The sequence below is a fragment of the Hyla sarda genome, chromosome 6 (genome assembly GCF_029499605.1).
Source record: "Hyla sarda isolate aHylSar1 chromosome 6, aHylSar1.hap1, whole genome shotgun sequence".
NCBI classification, from domain to species: Eukaryota; Metazoa; Chordata; class Amphibia; order Anura; family Hylidae; genus Hyla; species Hyla sarda.
The window spans coordinates 121,378,055-121,394,453 of record NC_079194.1 but is presented as its reverse complement, the minus strand read 5'-3'; the positions used below and the strand labels follow the sequence as shown (position 1 = coordinate 121,394,453).

The following is a 16,399-nucleotide window of genomic DNA, read 5'->3' as shown; positions in this document are numbered from 1 at the left end:
CGCGTGAACAGACATTTGTTTGCTGCATAATGTGAGCATTATACCAACTGCGGCTCCTAAGGGCCCTTCCTTGGCATTCTGCAAGCCATACCAGAGGGGGACCCTGCATAAAGAGGTATGCTTGTCTATAATCCCATGCTTCAGACAAGAATCCAAGACTATATCTAGCCAAAAGAGCTGGCAATAATTCATGTTAACAAAGCCAAAAATTTAATTAAATTAAAAGGATGCACGTGATGAGAAACATACCTGGCCCAGGCCACACTGAATAGATCCTCACAGATCCCTAGGGGTATTTAAGACCTAGGAAATCTGGGTCAATCAAAAACATAATTTTATAATTTTAAATTGTTAACTTTATTTATAAATCACTGGAAAATCCCTTGATCTCCTGAATAGTGAATTTGTTATAAGTACCATAAATACTACCGAGTTTTACTGTTTCCGGTCTGACATACTTAAAAGCTCATGAGTGCTGGCACAGCCGCCTCTGCAGGTTCTCATCTTTCGGCAAACACCTGGGTTGTCCTCATGGAAGGTCAGTGAATGGAGGGGGAATACACCAACTGCCTCATGGCTATCACATAACTGATGATGCAGCATTAAGTATCTCATCCACTAAAGCTATGGTAGATACTGGCTGTCATCCAAGACGGCACAACACAAGCCTCTGCATCATCACAGACCTAGGAAGTGGAGCTGGGCAGAGGTTAGGACCACAGTATTTTCCATGTCAGGGATAAGTGCGCAAAGGCGACTCACAGGAACACACATGAGGCTTAAGAGCTAAAAGGAAACTCCACTAAATTATTAGACTCCATGAAAATACATTTTTTTACATTTTTTATGTGAGCTGTTATTGCTAAGCATAGAGCCATGATTTTGGAATAATCACAAATAATATAACTGATAAGATAGCGCAGCTATGTAGAGAGAAAAAAAAAAAAACGGACCGCTATAATACTTCCCCTGTGTGCAAGAATATCATTCTGATAAAACTTCTCCCTATGTACAAGATTATAGCTTTACAACTGGTATAATACTGGCGGTATGTACAAGAATTTAACCACTTCAACAGTGCCTCTATGTATTTGACTAACTACCATAATACTACCCCCCTATGTTTAAGACTTTAACTATTACAATACTGCCCCATATGAACAAGAATATAACTACTATAATATCGCTTTATATATACAAATACTACTATAATAATGTCCCCTAACTAAAAATCAGTTGCTTCCTATAAGCATCAATAAGCTTCTTACACCTCTCAGAAGGAATGTTGGACCAATCTTCCTTTACAAACTGCTCCAGGTCTCTCTTATTGGAAGGGCGCCTTTTCCTAACAGCAATTTTAAGATCTCTCCACAGGTGTTCAATGGGATTTAGATCTGGACTCATTGCTGGCCACTTCAGAACTCTCCAGCGCTTTGTAGCCATCCATTTCTGGGTGCTTTTTGATGTATGTTTGGGGTCATTGTCCTGCTGGAAGACCCAAGATCTCGGACGCAAACCCAGCTTTCTTACACTGAGCTGTACAGTGCGACCCAAAATTTGTTGGTAATTCTCAGATTTCATGATGTCTTGCACACATTCAAGGCACCCAGTGCCAGAGGCAGAAAAACAACCCCAAAACATCATTGAACCTCCACCATGTTTCATTGTAGGTACTGTGTTATTTTCTTTGTAGGCCTCATTCCATTTTTGGTAAACAGTAGAATGATGTGCTTTACCAAAAAGCTCTATCTTGGTCTCATCTGTCCACAAGACATTTTCCCTGAAGGATTTTGGCTTACTCAAGTTCATTTTTGGCAAAATGTAGTCTTGCTTTTTTATGTCTCTGTGTCAGCAGTGGGGTCCTCCTGGGTCTCCTGCCATAGTGTTTCATTTCATTTAAAATGTCAACAGTGCGTGCTGACACTGATGCTACAACAAGAACATGAAAACAAGCACTATTGTGTGGGGTATGAGCAAATCAATGAGTATTAGGAATGTATGGTATTGCCCAAAATTGGGTATTCATGTAAAAAAGAATAAATATATATATCTACCTCAACCCCTAGCGACGTAGGCAAAACAGCCTCTTTGTTAGACTCCAAGTAATAATGAACCCAAAGAAAAAAGGAGCTACTCAAAAATTATAAGTGAAATATAAAATATAAACTTTATGTAATAATATTATTAAAAATGAGCCTGAGCCTGCAGGACACCTTGAATATCTTTGGAACTTGTTTGGGGCTGCTTATCCACCATCCGGACTATACTGGGTTGACACCTTTCATACATTTTTCTCTTCCTTCCATGCCCAGGGAGATTAGCTACAGTGCCATGGGTTGGAAACATCTTGATAATGTTGCGCACTGTGAACAAAGGCAAACCTAGATCTCTGGAGATGGACTTAGCCTTGAGATTGTTGATATTTTTCCACAATTTTTGTTCTCATGTCCTCAGACAGTTCTCTTCTCTTTCTGTTGCACATGCTTAGTGTGACACACACAGACACACAATGCAAAGACTAAGTGAACTTCTCTCCTTTTTATCTGCTTTCAGGTGTGATTTTTTTATATTGCCCACACCTGTTACTTGTCCCACACCTGTTACTTGTCCAATGTGAGTTTAAAGGAGCATCACATGCTTGAAACAATCTTATTTTTCTACAATTTTGAAAGGGTGCCAATAATTTTGTCCAGACCATTTTTGGAGTTTGGTGTGACATTTTGTCCAATTTGCTTTTTCTTCTCCTTTTTTGGTTTAGTTCCAATACACACAAAGTGAATAAACATGTGTATAGAAAAATGTGTTACTGCAATCCTTTTCTGTGAGAAGTACTTAAATGGGCACTGTCATGAAATCTAAAAATTGATATGTTGTAGTACTTAAGTATTACAACATATCTCTAATATACTTTCATTAAAAAAAGTGATTTTAAACAAGTTTAAAATCACTTTTAAATTCGTCCACTAGGGGTCGCCCTCCTAGTGGCTGAATGCATTCTGCAGTGACGTCACTACTGGATTTCGACTCATTTAAGCCTGGCAATGAGTCGAAATCCAGTCACTGCGGTGCTCGCTTCCGCCTTTCAATCAAACAGGCGACAGCGAGCACGCTGATAGCTGGGGCTGCACGCATTGGCCAGCTCCACTGGCCTCGCACGCGGGCCCGCCCACCCCCGTTACCCTGTCCGGAGGCAGCTCATTGATCCTCCGGTAAGTCTTCACCACTGGAGGATTGGGGTGGGGGAGCAGCGGGGTTCGGGAGAGCGCCGCCGCCACTCCCGAAGTAGCACTGCTGCGATGGTTAAACAAAGTTATTGTTTTCACCACAGGGTGCCTCCAGCTGTTTCACCACTACAATTCCCAGAATGCCCTGACAGCCAGTAGATGTCAGGGCAAGCTGGGAGTTGTAGTGGTGAAACAGCTGGAGGCACCCTGTATAGTGAGCTAAGGGCGGAAGTGCCGGCCTCAGCAGGCATCAGTGACGTGGTGCCTGCTGGGGAAGTCTGCCTGGTAGTGAGCACACTACCAGGCAGACAAAAAGGCATTTTAATATAATTAAAAAAAAATGTAAAGGCAGGGAGGGGGTTAGGGATAGATGGGCAATAGGCAGGGACAGAAAAAAAAAATGGATGGTGGGAGCTACACTTTAATTTTCTTGAAAAACATCAGGGTGCCAACATTTACGGCCATGACTGTATGATGGGACACAAGACTTAGTAACTAGAGACCTCTCAAGAAATACTGCCTTGTGAAAAATAATATAGTACTAGCGCCAGGAAAGACAATACCAAAACAATCATTACATTTCTCGGATTCATAATTGAACGTATCAGTCTCTGGCTCACTTTCTGCATTGATCGCCAGTCATCCCCACCCTACCCCCACTATCCTTCTCCTCGGCTCAGATACACTAAAGACCTATTACAAACCTGCTATTTAGAGCTCAATAGCTGAAATTCGAGAGCAGTCACTGTTTGTCACTTTAGATCAAATATCGATCCTACCCCAACCCTGAACCGTCAGATACATAAGCATCTACTTCATAGCATCTTCTATAATACACATAAATTATACACACATATAATTTATACCCAGATGATCAGACACAAACGCCTACATGCTACATAGAAATGCTCATAAAAACCATGCCATCTCTATTTTAATAATCAGCCATACAATTCAAATGCCAATTATACAAAAACATGTAGGGTAAAAAAAAATAAATTCAGCCCACTTCCAGGCGCTTCTTCACTTTTGATCTATACTTCCAATAATCTGGCAGGATAAAACCTGATAATTTGATACATCAAATGATTAATAGAAAAAAAAAACTTCTTGTAAAATATTCACCCACCAACCAAATAAGGGGGGGGAGGGGGGGGGGAAACAAGAATGAAAATTTTCACCAGCAAAGCACAGAAGAGAAGAGGACAATAATTTCCATCGGCAGCCGCACGTTCCTAGTGCTTCTTTCAGCTGGGTTAAATGCCAGATCTATATTGAGATTTTGCTTTTCTGCTATGCAGAGGCTTCCTGGCGACATGATGTGCCGAGCACGCCACAATCCCACTTATGGCCCACTGCAAGACGCCTTAACACATTGCGTGCAGATATGAAGTGAAAGATGCCAATCTGCTGCAGACAATATGGCCTGGTTATAATTACAGTCACTAAACCATAGATACTGTAGATAGATAGATGGATGTAGAAACTGTAGATACATAGATATATAGATACTGTAGATACATAGATAGATGTAGATAGATATAGTAGATAGACAGATACTGTAGTTAGACAGATACTGTAGATAGAAAGATACTGTAGATAGAAAGATACTGTAGATAGAAAGATACTGTAGATAGAAAGATACTGTAGATAGAAAGATACTGTAGATAGATAGATACTGTAGATAGATACTGTAGATAGATACTGTAGATAGATACTGTAGATAGAAATAGATGGATACTGTAGATAGATACTGTAGATAGAAATAGATGGATACTGTAGATAGATACTGTAAATAGAGATAGGTTAGAGATAGATACTGTAGATATAGTAGATAGAGATAGATAGATACTGTAGATGGATATAGTAGATAGAGATAGATACTGTAGATAGATACTAATAAATAAATACATAGATACAACAGATTATGAAATTGTTCTCTATGCTTTAATTAGTAATAACTTGTGTCAAATAGTAATGAAACACCAAAAGCTGACAAAAATATAATAAAAAGTCCTTCCTCAAATTTAAGTGATTGCTAGCAGAAAACATAAGAAAACAAATCTTTGGCAGTACACAACAAGAACACTAGGGGCACAGTTTAATAGAATTCTTGTATACTAGCATTGAAAAACCATAGTGAAAGGCAAGATTCTAGACTTCCCGTGAGCTGAAATGGGGCAAAACAGTGTTTAGTCAGCCACCAATTGTGCAAGTTCTTCTACTTAAAAAGATATGAGAGGCCTGTAATTGTCATCATAGGTAAACCTCAACTATGAGAGACAGAATGAGAAAAAAAAATCCATAAAATCACATTGTCTGATTTTTAAAGATTTTTTTTGCAAATTATGGTGGAAAATAAGTATTTGGTTACCTACAAACAAGCAAGATTTCTGGCTCTCACAGGCTTGTAACAACTTCTTTAAAGGGGTACTCCACCCCTAGACATCTTATCCCCCTAAAGGATAGGGGATAAGATGTCTGATGGCGGGGGTCCCGCCGCTGGGGACCCCCGCATTCTACCATGCGGCACCCACCTGTAACGGCTTCCGGAACCGCTGGAGGCCCTCAGGCTAATACAATCCCGACCACGAGAACGGAAGATTGTGACGTCACAACTCCGCCCCTGTGCGCCGTCACATCCGCCCCCTCAATGCAAGTCTACGGGAGGGGGCGTGACAGTTGTCACGCCCCTCCCATAGACTTGCATTGAGGGGCAGGTGTGATGTCACACAGGGGCGGAGTCGTGACGTCACGATCTTCTGTCCTCATGGTCGGGATTGTATTAGCCCGAGGGCCTCCAGCGGTTTCGGAAGCCGCCATCAGACATCTTATCCCCTATCCTTTGGATAGGGGATAAGATGTCTAGGGGTGGAGTACCCCTTTAAGAGTCTCCTCTGTCCTCCACTCGTTACCTGTACTAATGGCACCTGTTTGAACTTGTTACCAGTATAAAAGACACCTGTCCACAACCTCAAACACAAAACACACCTGTCACACTCCAAACTCCACTATGGCCAAGACCAAAGAGCTGTCCTGCTTCCCCCACACCAGGCCTGGGAAGACTGAATCTGCAATAGGCAAGCAGCTTGGTGTGAAGAAATCAACTGTGGGAGCAATTATTAGAAAATGGAAGGTTTACAAGACCACTGATAATCTCCCACGATCTAGGGCTCCACGCAAGATCTCACCCCGTGGTGTCAAAATGATCACAAGAATGGTGGGAAAAATCCCAGAACCACACGAGGGGTCCTAATGAATGACCTGCAGAGAGCTGGGACCAAAGTAACAAAGGCTACCATCAGTAACACACTACACCGCCAGGGACTCAAATCATGCAGTGTCAGACATGTCCCCCTGCTTAAGCCAGTACATGTCCGAGCCAATCTGAAGTTTGCTAGAGAGCATTTAAATGATCCAGAAGAGTATTGGGAGAATGTCATATGGTCAGATGAAACCAAAGTAGAACTTTTTGGCAAACACTCAACTGGTTGTGTTTGGAGGAGAAAGAATGCTGAGTTGCATCCATAGAACACCGTACCTACTGTGAAGCATGGGGGTGGAAACTTCATGCTTTGGGGCTGTTTTTCTGCAAAGGGACCAAGACGACTGATCCGAGTAAAGAAAAGAATGAATGGGGCCATGTATCGTGAGATTTTGAGTGAAAACCTCCTTCCATGAGCAAGGGCACTGAAGATGAAACGTGGCTGGGTCTTTCAGCATGACAATGATCCCAAACACACCACCCGGGCATTAAAGGAGTGGCTTCATAAGAAGCATATCCAGGTCCTGGAGTGGCCTAGCCAGTCTCCAGATCTCAACCCCATAAAAAACCTTTGGAGGGAGTTGAAAGTCCGTGTTGCCAAGCGACAGCCCCAAAACATCACTGCTCTAGAGATCTGCATGGAGTAATGGGCCAAAATACCAGCAACAGTGTGTGAAAACCTTGCGAAGACATACAGAGATATGGCTGATAACAGGGAACGTTAGAATACATTGATCAAAGGTAATGGAGGAAAAATAATAAATAGAGGCTGTGTCTCCATACCTATGCTCATCCGAATAGCTGTACCCGCTGAAGTGACAGAAGAGACACAAAATAAATGTTTTCGGGCATGCTGGGAGTTGTGGTTTTGTAACAGCAGGAGGCGCACTAAATCAGAAAAGTTGTTATAGAGAGAACACGACTTTCTGCATTTTAGCAACACCGGAAATCACTTTTTAAATCCTCATATTATCACTATGAAACCAGTCGAGCAAATGCAAATTCCAGGTTCCATGCACAACACATGCCAACAAAAGTGATAAAATTACAGCGGAGACGTGACAGAATATTTGGGCAATGAGAACAAAAGACGGGGGTGGGGGGGGGGGGGGGGGGATTTAGAATTTTACAATTCGACCCCCACTTATCAGTCAGACTGATAAATGTATTGTTCTCGTAAGCCCACACCTGTCACCGAAAGAATGAGATGTGACAGCCGCTCCAGCTTACCGGCACATCCTAGATCTGATTAGTGGAGACGCTCAGTGCCGCTCACCTCAAAAAAATCAACTGTTTTGTTTCCTTTTTTAAAAATACTAAAAAGCCAATTTTCTATGATTCATCCAAATGTGACTGTTAGCAATGACTTTCGGCAGCAACTATGAAAAAAAAATAAAGATCGGGGGGGGGGGGGGGGGGGAAGAGAGGAACAGGGGGAACATAGACTATATGTTATCCGATTCTATCACCACACTCTATTGTTTGCTGTTATCAGCTATTTTAGATTAAAGTGTTTGTCAATGAGATGAGTGATGTGAAGTACAGAAACCACCCTGCACCCACCATCTCTACTTTTCGTCACATATCTCCGGTGCTGGAAATCTAAAAGAAGTGTATCTATCCATATGTGTGTATCTATCCTGATGTCACTGGCGCTGTAAGGGATTAAGGGAGCGGCAAATTGCATTGCCTCAATTATTCCTTATCCTAAAAATCCCCATACAAACCTACAATGTCTTTACATGGATACTTTAGGGGAAAGTGATACCTCAAATGGCCTTAAACATAAAAAAAAAAAAAAAAAAATTACCCATTTTGCATAATCCTCAATGGTTACAATAATGCAAATTGGCGTTCTCAAGCAAATGACTGGAGCAGCGGCCTCAACCAGCTGCCAAAACGCCATCCCATACAAACACCAATGCATAGTATATAGTGTAGGATGTCACGCTTACCTTCTTCACTCTGCCACTGCGAGTACCGGCAAAAACCACTGTGTGCCCTCGATAGTCATAGGCCGCCACTGACGTCATACCATCCTCCTTATCGACAAAAAGTGGCGTCCCTTCAATGGTGACTGTTCCTCCAAGAGGCTGATTAAAATCCTGACCGCAGAAATTGTCGTCTATCTGCAGGGGCTAAGAGAAGAGAAAATACATTCAGATAAAATTTGCAACTTGCGCATTATTATTTACATCGTAAATATCATCATCTCTTGTGGACAGGGTCCTATGTCCATCTGTACTATTCATATAGTTCTACCAGACATTCATATTATGGTACATACTTAACCCCCCTTTTTCATATACAGTGCCCTAAGTGAAAGCGATTTAAAATAAATACATTGAATCTGCATGTTAAATTACTTCACATTTTTATAATTATAATCTATCTAGATTATAATCTTGGCTAAATTCACACAGTCATTGTGCTCCAATAAAGGGTGCTTCAGCAGGAGGACAGGAGTTGAGCAGAGAAAAAAATACTGCTTGTCTTTTTTAACTCCCCTAAAATACCTAATGCCAGATGCGCCCCATTAAAGGAGTAGTACAGCATGCACTTTTCTTATTTTATCCGGTCCAGGCTGCAAAAAAAGAAAAAAGAAAACAAACTTACTCTTACCTGCCAACGCACCCCAGGAGCTCCGGTACAGGTGTTCGGTCGCCGGGTTGTTTGCTTCTTACTTCCTGTTAGGCTGAAGCTCCGTGTGACATGCCAGGGTATCACTGGCCGAGGCGGGACATCGCTGCGGCCGGGGATAGCCTGGCACGTCACACGGAGCTTCAGCCTAACAGGAAGCAAGAAGCAAACAGCCTGGCGACCGAACACCTGTACCGGAGCTCCTGGGGCAGGTAAGAGAAAGTTTGTTTTCTTTTTTTTTTTTTTTTACAGCCCGGACCGGATAAAATAAGAAAATTGCGTGCTGGACTACTCCTTTAAAGGGGTACCCAGGTGGAATTTTTTTTTTTCGAATCAACCTGTGCCAGAAACTACCCAGAGAAGGAGCAAATCCCCATAGCAAACCTCTCCTGCTCTGGAAAGTTCTTGACACAGACAGAGGTGTTAGCAGAGAGCACTGTGGCAGACTGGAAAGAACTATACAACTTCATTAGTAGCATACAGCAGCTGATAAGTACTTGAAGGATTAAATTTTTTTTTTTAAATAGAAGTAATTTACATTTTCTTCATTATCCTTGGATTAAGAAGTTTGGAATATTGCTGTTTAGAGCGAACCAGAGCACAACCATATCTCTACACTGTTCTCTTACATGACCCATTACATCCCTAATCCCAACAAGTTTACCCCAGCAGTGCCGGACACTGTTGCTTTCTTTTGTAATTTACAAGTCTGTCTAACTTTCTGGCACTAGAAATTGATTTTCACCAGAATACCCCTTAAATGTAAATAGGATCTGTTGGGACCTGGTGGTGTTAGTTGTGCGCCGACCTGTTCAGGATTAGTTCGGCGCAAAAAAGACCCAAAAAAAAGAGCTGAATTGACCCTGAATGTCGGAGCACGGTGGCAATGCAACCTAAGATAAGGTGCAAACCTGGTACTCCTCAATGCTGATGGATCGCTACCATTGTATCCTATCAGTGTATCGCTACCATTGTATCCTATCTATCTGTGAAGTAATACACCATACAGGTTGATAATTTGTAGCAATTTATCAGGATGGAGATTTGTGCCACAGATGTGTTTAGCTCATAGTGTATGGTCTACACTGGATATAGTTGGCCCCATTCACATCACGTTCACAGCCTCTACCGCGAGTATAGGCTGAATGTATGGTGTGTTATGGCCTTAGGGTAGCCACATGCTATTGTCTACCTGAGTCGTTTATTGGCTGAAATGGCCGCCACTGCTAAGTTGAGTACATCTCAATAGGTGGGGGCCGGAGGGTTCCCCCCTGTCCTGTTCATGGGTTATGGGGGTGATTTATTGAAACCTGTGTAGAGGAAGAGTGGTACAGTTGCCTATGGCAACCAGATTACTTCTTTCATTTTTTAAAAAGGCCTCTAAAAAAAAAAAATGCAAGAAGCAACCTGATTGGTTGCTAAGGGCAGCTGCACCACTCTTCCTCCACGCAGGTTTTGATAAATAATAGTTGAATAAACCCCCTTTAAAACCTATGGCCATGCAGAAGGTAGAGTGCAGTAGAATGGAGGCCTCAGTGCCTCCTATCAGCCCCTACGCCAATGTTTCTCAACCAGTGTGCCTTCAGCTGCAACAAAACTACAACTCCCAGCATATCCAGACAGTCTTTTGCTGTCTGGGCATGCCGAGAGTTGTAGTTTTGCCAAGATTTATCAAAACCTGTCCAGAGGAAAAGTTGCTGAGTTGCCCATAGCAACCAATCAGATTGCTTCTTTCATTTTGCAAAGACCTTGTTAAAAAATGAAAGAAGCAATCTGATTGGTTGCTATGGGCAACCCAGCAACTTTTCCACTGGACAGGTTTTGATAAATCTTTCCCAATGGGTACCTGAAGAAAAAAAAAATAAAAAAAAAAAAAAATAAATAAAAAGCCCTTCCCCTTTTCAAAGATGTTGACTAGGGTCATGTGACTAACATCTCAGAATAGTTTCACACCCGTGTGGTGGCTACCACTGGAGCTCATTGACTTCAGGGGGTCAGTGTTTATATGTTTTCTGCGGTCAGGATTTTAATCAGCCTCTTGGAGGAACAGTCACCATTGAAGGGACGCCACGTTTTGTCGATAAGGAGGATGGTACGTCGTCAGTGGCTGCCTATGACTATGGAGGGCACACAGTGTTTTTTTCTGTATGATTATATGAACTGAGCCTCTGACACAGGTGTGAACTTAGCCTTAGGCAGCATAATGCAACAACTTGTACTATAATTTGCCAATTCTTTGATGGATAGTCCATAAAACTGATAGATGCAGCATAGCCACATTTGGCAGAACCCCCCTAAATGGACATCTAGTCTAAACTTGGAATAACCCGAGCAGCAATCCAGAAAAGGCGTTCAGGAAATGTAACTGATTATGTACAACTTCCAACAGAATTAACCCCGCTAGTGATCTGTCTGTAAACTAATTATATCAGCCCGTTTACTACCACAATGGCTTCCCGCAGAGATCTGAAATGGGCTTACAGATAGCAAACCCAGGGTACATAATAAAATAGTCATTTTCCTCTAAATATGCATTTGCCCAATTCTCCATAGCAGAAGGACATAATGAGGCAAAAAAGTGAATCGGAAAGAGAGCGGCTCTATTAATGGATTCCTAAGTGACCTCTAATTTACAGCCCAACTTTCTGTCATGAGCAAAGATGTCGGGGAAGTCACTGAAGGGCGTTTTCTTGTTTGTTCCTCCTTAATAAAAACAGAAGGCCTTGCTGCAAATGGCAAACCAGTCACAGCACAGTTAAGAATTTGTTTTCCGTGCCAGATGTTTTCAGAACGGAAATTCTGCAGTGTGCACAGTTTGGCAGAATAGCACTGAAGACAATGGGACTTTGCTGCAACAGAATTTCCGAGTATAGGTTTTGCGCCGGATTCTACTCGGAAATTATGCCGTGTGAACAAGGCCTTAGGTTACATTCCCACTAAGGAAATTCTGCGCACACAGTGGAATTTCCAACATGGACCCAAGTTTCGCCGATAGAATAAACCATCTTCATCCTTATGGCGGAATCCGAAAGCAATGTCCCATTAATCAATAGGACTTTGATTTTCAATGCCTTATGTTGGCATCAAATTCAACGCGAGATTATGAGTGAGGAACTTTCTCAGCACCGATTGCTATGGATAACATATCCATAGCAACCAGGGAAAATGTATAAGAGAATCGCCATAGCAACCAATTAGAATCTAGCTTTAATTTTTAAGAGGTGCTTTTGTTGTTATGGGCAACACGAGCACTATTCCCTTGAATTAAGTTTGATAAACCTTTGACACTGACATTTTGGCCAAAAGAACAATTGAAATAGCGAACCAGGTTTTTCCAATCCTAGATAAGCCCTTTAAAGAGAGTGATCTGCTGGATCCTGGGATCTTTTCTTGAGGAATACATTTCTATGTGGTATATAATAGTTGGTGTGGCCATATTTAAGAGAGATTTACAGGGCCCGCAGTAAGCCTATGGCTGTGGCGGGTTAGCTCTGTGTCTCTGCTCCTAGTATTTCGCACAGTGTGAAATATGCTGCGGATGTGCTATGTGTCCCTACCCTTAAGGAGTATAGTTAGAGGCATGGATAAAAAGTGGCATAAAATGACCCAGAATCAATAACTTTGTGTAAAACAGTTGTATAGAGTACAATCTTCGTTGGGTCAAAATAGATCTGTAACAAGTTGCGCCATTTGGTGTGATGTTTCTTCCGGCATGATCTAGTTTTTTCCCGGCTAACTTTAGTACGGTACTAATAAATCTGCCCCTGTATTAACAATCAGCAACGTGAAGGGTTAATCTGGGCCTCTACGGATAAACTTACACCTGCTCTGAAGTTCAAAGCAACGCTCCCTTAATAAGAAAAGAAATAAAGGCTACACAAAGGTGCCCTGATCTTCAGTTGAACAATATATTCCTGCGGTAAAGAGAAGCAGCAAGGCGTTTCAGGCATGGCGAATGTCAGTGGGGAGAGGGCAGATGGCAGGTGTCAAGGTTGGAGCTGAAAAGCATCAAATCTCAATATAAAAACACACGGTGCAAATGATGCATGGAAAATTACAGGTCCCACTCCTGTTGTCACCTAGCTATCCCAGAGCACTGAATGGCAACACATCATCAGAGCCAACTCTCTCTAGGACAGTGTTTTCTAATCAGCTTGTCTCCAGCTGTTGCAAAACTACAACTCCTAGCATCCCCGGACAGCCAACCTCTTTAAGCTAAGTTTGCTCTAATGTATGTATTTGTATAGGGAGTCCTACCTGAGGTCTGTATTTAAATACTTCCGTGGCAAATCACAGGACAGCACACGGGAGTGACAAACCTAGTACTGTGCTGGGGGATGATTTATACAGTACAGTACTATAGATTTGCTTTTACCTTTCATCACAACATGGACCCTCTGGAAGCGGCAGCCAGGCTCTGCTTCCATACACACAGCCCGGGGGTTTCTTCCCACATAACACTAAGCTCTGCCACTACTTTCTGTGTTCAGTCTTGGTCTCTCTGTTGCTTGAGACGGAATTCCCCTAACAGGTGGTGTACAGCAGTTTGCAGGTAAGAGATATCCCTAGTAGCCAAGACTTCAAGGCTTGTTTGTGGGATAAGGAGTAATGTTTTGTAAATGAAGAGAAATCACCTAGGCTATAACACGGAGGGAAGTTGTTTCCAATAGCCCCACCTGTGATCCACATAGGAAAGCCCGAAAGACCAAAAGCCCTTCCCCGAATGCCCATTTAAGGGCTCATTATCAACCACATCCCTTTCAAGGGGCATTTTACAGGACAACCACACAAAAAACTGGATGCTTGAGAAATGTGGTTTATGGTATCTATGATCATTTTATTGTGTAATTAAAGGGGCTATATGTCCTACTTGTGACTCAATTTCATTAGGTTGGGGTTGTATTCCTTATATATGGCCAGCAAGATTATTGCCATTTAAAGCCATACAGGTACAATCATTGTAGTTCAGGATAAAGGAACAAAAATCATAAAGGGTTAAACCATTCTGGCTGCACTGTCCATCTCTTTCACTGGATGAGCCAGTCCAACTCTGCCCAGCTGCTCTGCCTGCCCGCTTGGCTAATATTCATCATGGCTGCTGCAGCAGAGTGCCAGGTTGCATGGGCCTACTTGTTCCCAGACTGTTTTTTACATGATACAAAGGGCTATATGGCAGGTGCAATGGGGGGGGGGGGGGCGCAGGGAGACCGAGAGGAAGCTTGGCATTATCAAAAGGGACAGCAGCAAATTATGCAGCTTGTGACAGAGCAGATAAATGATAATATTTAGCGCTGCAATATTCTGCTCTCAGAAACCACTGTATAATGTGAGTCTGTAGATCAGAGCTATGCACACAGTAAAAGTGCTGATAATGAAGCATTTTGGCCAGAGGGAGAAAGGTCAACGCTGCCTGCCAATAGGGATGGCATTGTCCCTTGTAATGCCATTTACTCAGCTTCCAGATCGATGCATTGCAGTACAGTAAATCCCTGATGTGGCAAGACACGAATAACCAGCATTTCCCCTATATACACTATATATTATATATATCCTGCAAATATGAGACCCTGAGCAGTCTTCTTCTGCCAGTTCTCTTTGCCATTATAAGTATCATCCACTATCTGACAACTACTCATGAAGCCAGTACAGTACCATATAAAAAACATATAAATTGCATGTTGCAATGCCTACATAGTTGTGTCAGACCTTTAATTCAAGAATTACAACCATGAACAGGATGCACAGTGCTATGGGCCCCTCTCACGTAGTAGACTAATATATTGGCGGATACGGATTTAAGTAAACTATAATATGTATCCACTTATGTGATTATCATCAGTAACAAGACCATTTGTTTGTTTGTAGTCCATCAAATTAAAATTGAATGGTCATTAATCCAGTTTGGAGTGTCCCTTTAAGTGAAACGGTGATATATTACAGTAATGGGACAGTCGCTTTTCTTTTCATGATGTGCTAGCACTGCAGACAGGGAGGAGGGGATGGCGTACCACACTATCCCTGGCACCGATCCATAGATCCATCTTGCTATTAAGTGCTCTGTGACTGTATTAATACAGAGACAAGAGAAGGAGAGGAGGTGGAAGATACAGTCACTAGACACCATTTCATAAAGCAATACCAGAGTAACCAGAGTGAAAGTGAAGAGACCCAACCTAGAGGATAGGCATGGGTACATGCAGATAAACTGACTGAAGACTGGTTACCCAAGTGACTGGAAGCCTACTTGTGATTTTTACTAAACTTCCCCATCTGGGAACCAATGACATTATTATTGTATGTAAAGTGTAGAATAAAAGAGACAATACAATTTCTAGTTGGCCATACAAAATAGACATGATATACATAACTAAACACAGGGGTGCATGGGACATTGTGTTAGAGGAGACCAAAGGGTCTTCTGCCACATAGGAGGAAAGAAGAAACAAGTGCTGGGACCCCAAACTATCAGGGGTCATACATTATACTGGCATCTTGTGCTGTACAAGGAAGAGCATAATCTGCGATTGGGGGGCGACGACATTATCTGCGATTGAGGGGCAACGACATTATCTGCGATTGGGGGGCGACGACATTATCTGCGATTGGGGGGCGACGACATTATCTGCGATTGGGGGGCGACGACATTATCTGCGATTGGGGGGGGCGACGACATTATCTGCGATTGGGGGGGGGGGGGCGACGACATTATCTGCGATTGGGGGGGGGCGACGACATTATCTGCGATTGGGGGGGGCGACGACATTATCTGCGATTGGGGGGGGGCGACGACATTATCTGCGATTGGGGGGCGACGACATTATCTGCGATGGGGGGACGACATTATCTGCGATGGGGGACGACATTATCTGCGATGGGGGACGACATTATCTGCGATGGGGGACGACATTATCTGCGATGGGGGACGACATTATCTGCGATGGGGGGACGACATTATCTGCGATGGGGGGACGACATTATCTGCGATGGGGGGACGACATTATCTGCGATGGGGGGACGACATTATCTGCGATGGGGGGGACGACATTATCTGCGATGGGGGGGACGACATTATCTGCGATGGGGGGACGACATTATCTGCGATGGGGGGGGGGACATTATCAGCGATGGGGGGACGACATTATCTGCGATGTGGGGGACGACATTATCTGCGATGTGGGGGACGACATTATCTGCGATGTGGGGGACGACATTATCTGCGATGGGGGGCGACATTATCTGCGATGGGGGGGCGACATTATCTGCGATGGGG

At 42.9% G+C, this 16,399-nt stretch overlaps 1 protein-coding gene across 3 annotated transcripts in view; it reads right to left on the bottom strand.

Moving 5' to 3' along the window:
• Positions 1 to 16,399, bottom strand: part of PLXNA1 (plexin A1) — a 327,026-nt gene that overhangs the window by 250,144 nt on the left and 60,483 nt on the right. For all 3 annotated transcript variants that reach the window (XM_056524879.1, XM_056524877.1, XM_056524880.1), the window contains exon 3: positions 8,445 to 8,627. In XM_056524879.1, coding sequence (XP_056380854.1) covers positions 8,445 to 8,627 — 183 coding nt within the window. The remainder of the gene's footprint in view (positions 1 to 8,444; positions 8,628 to 16,399) is intronic.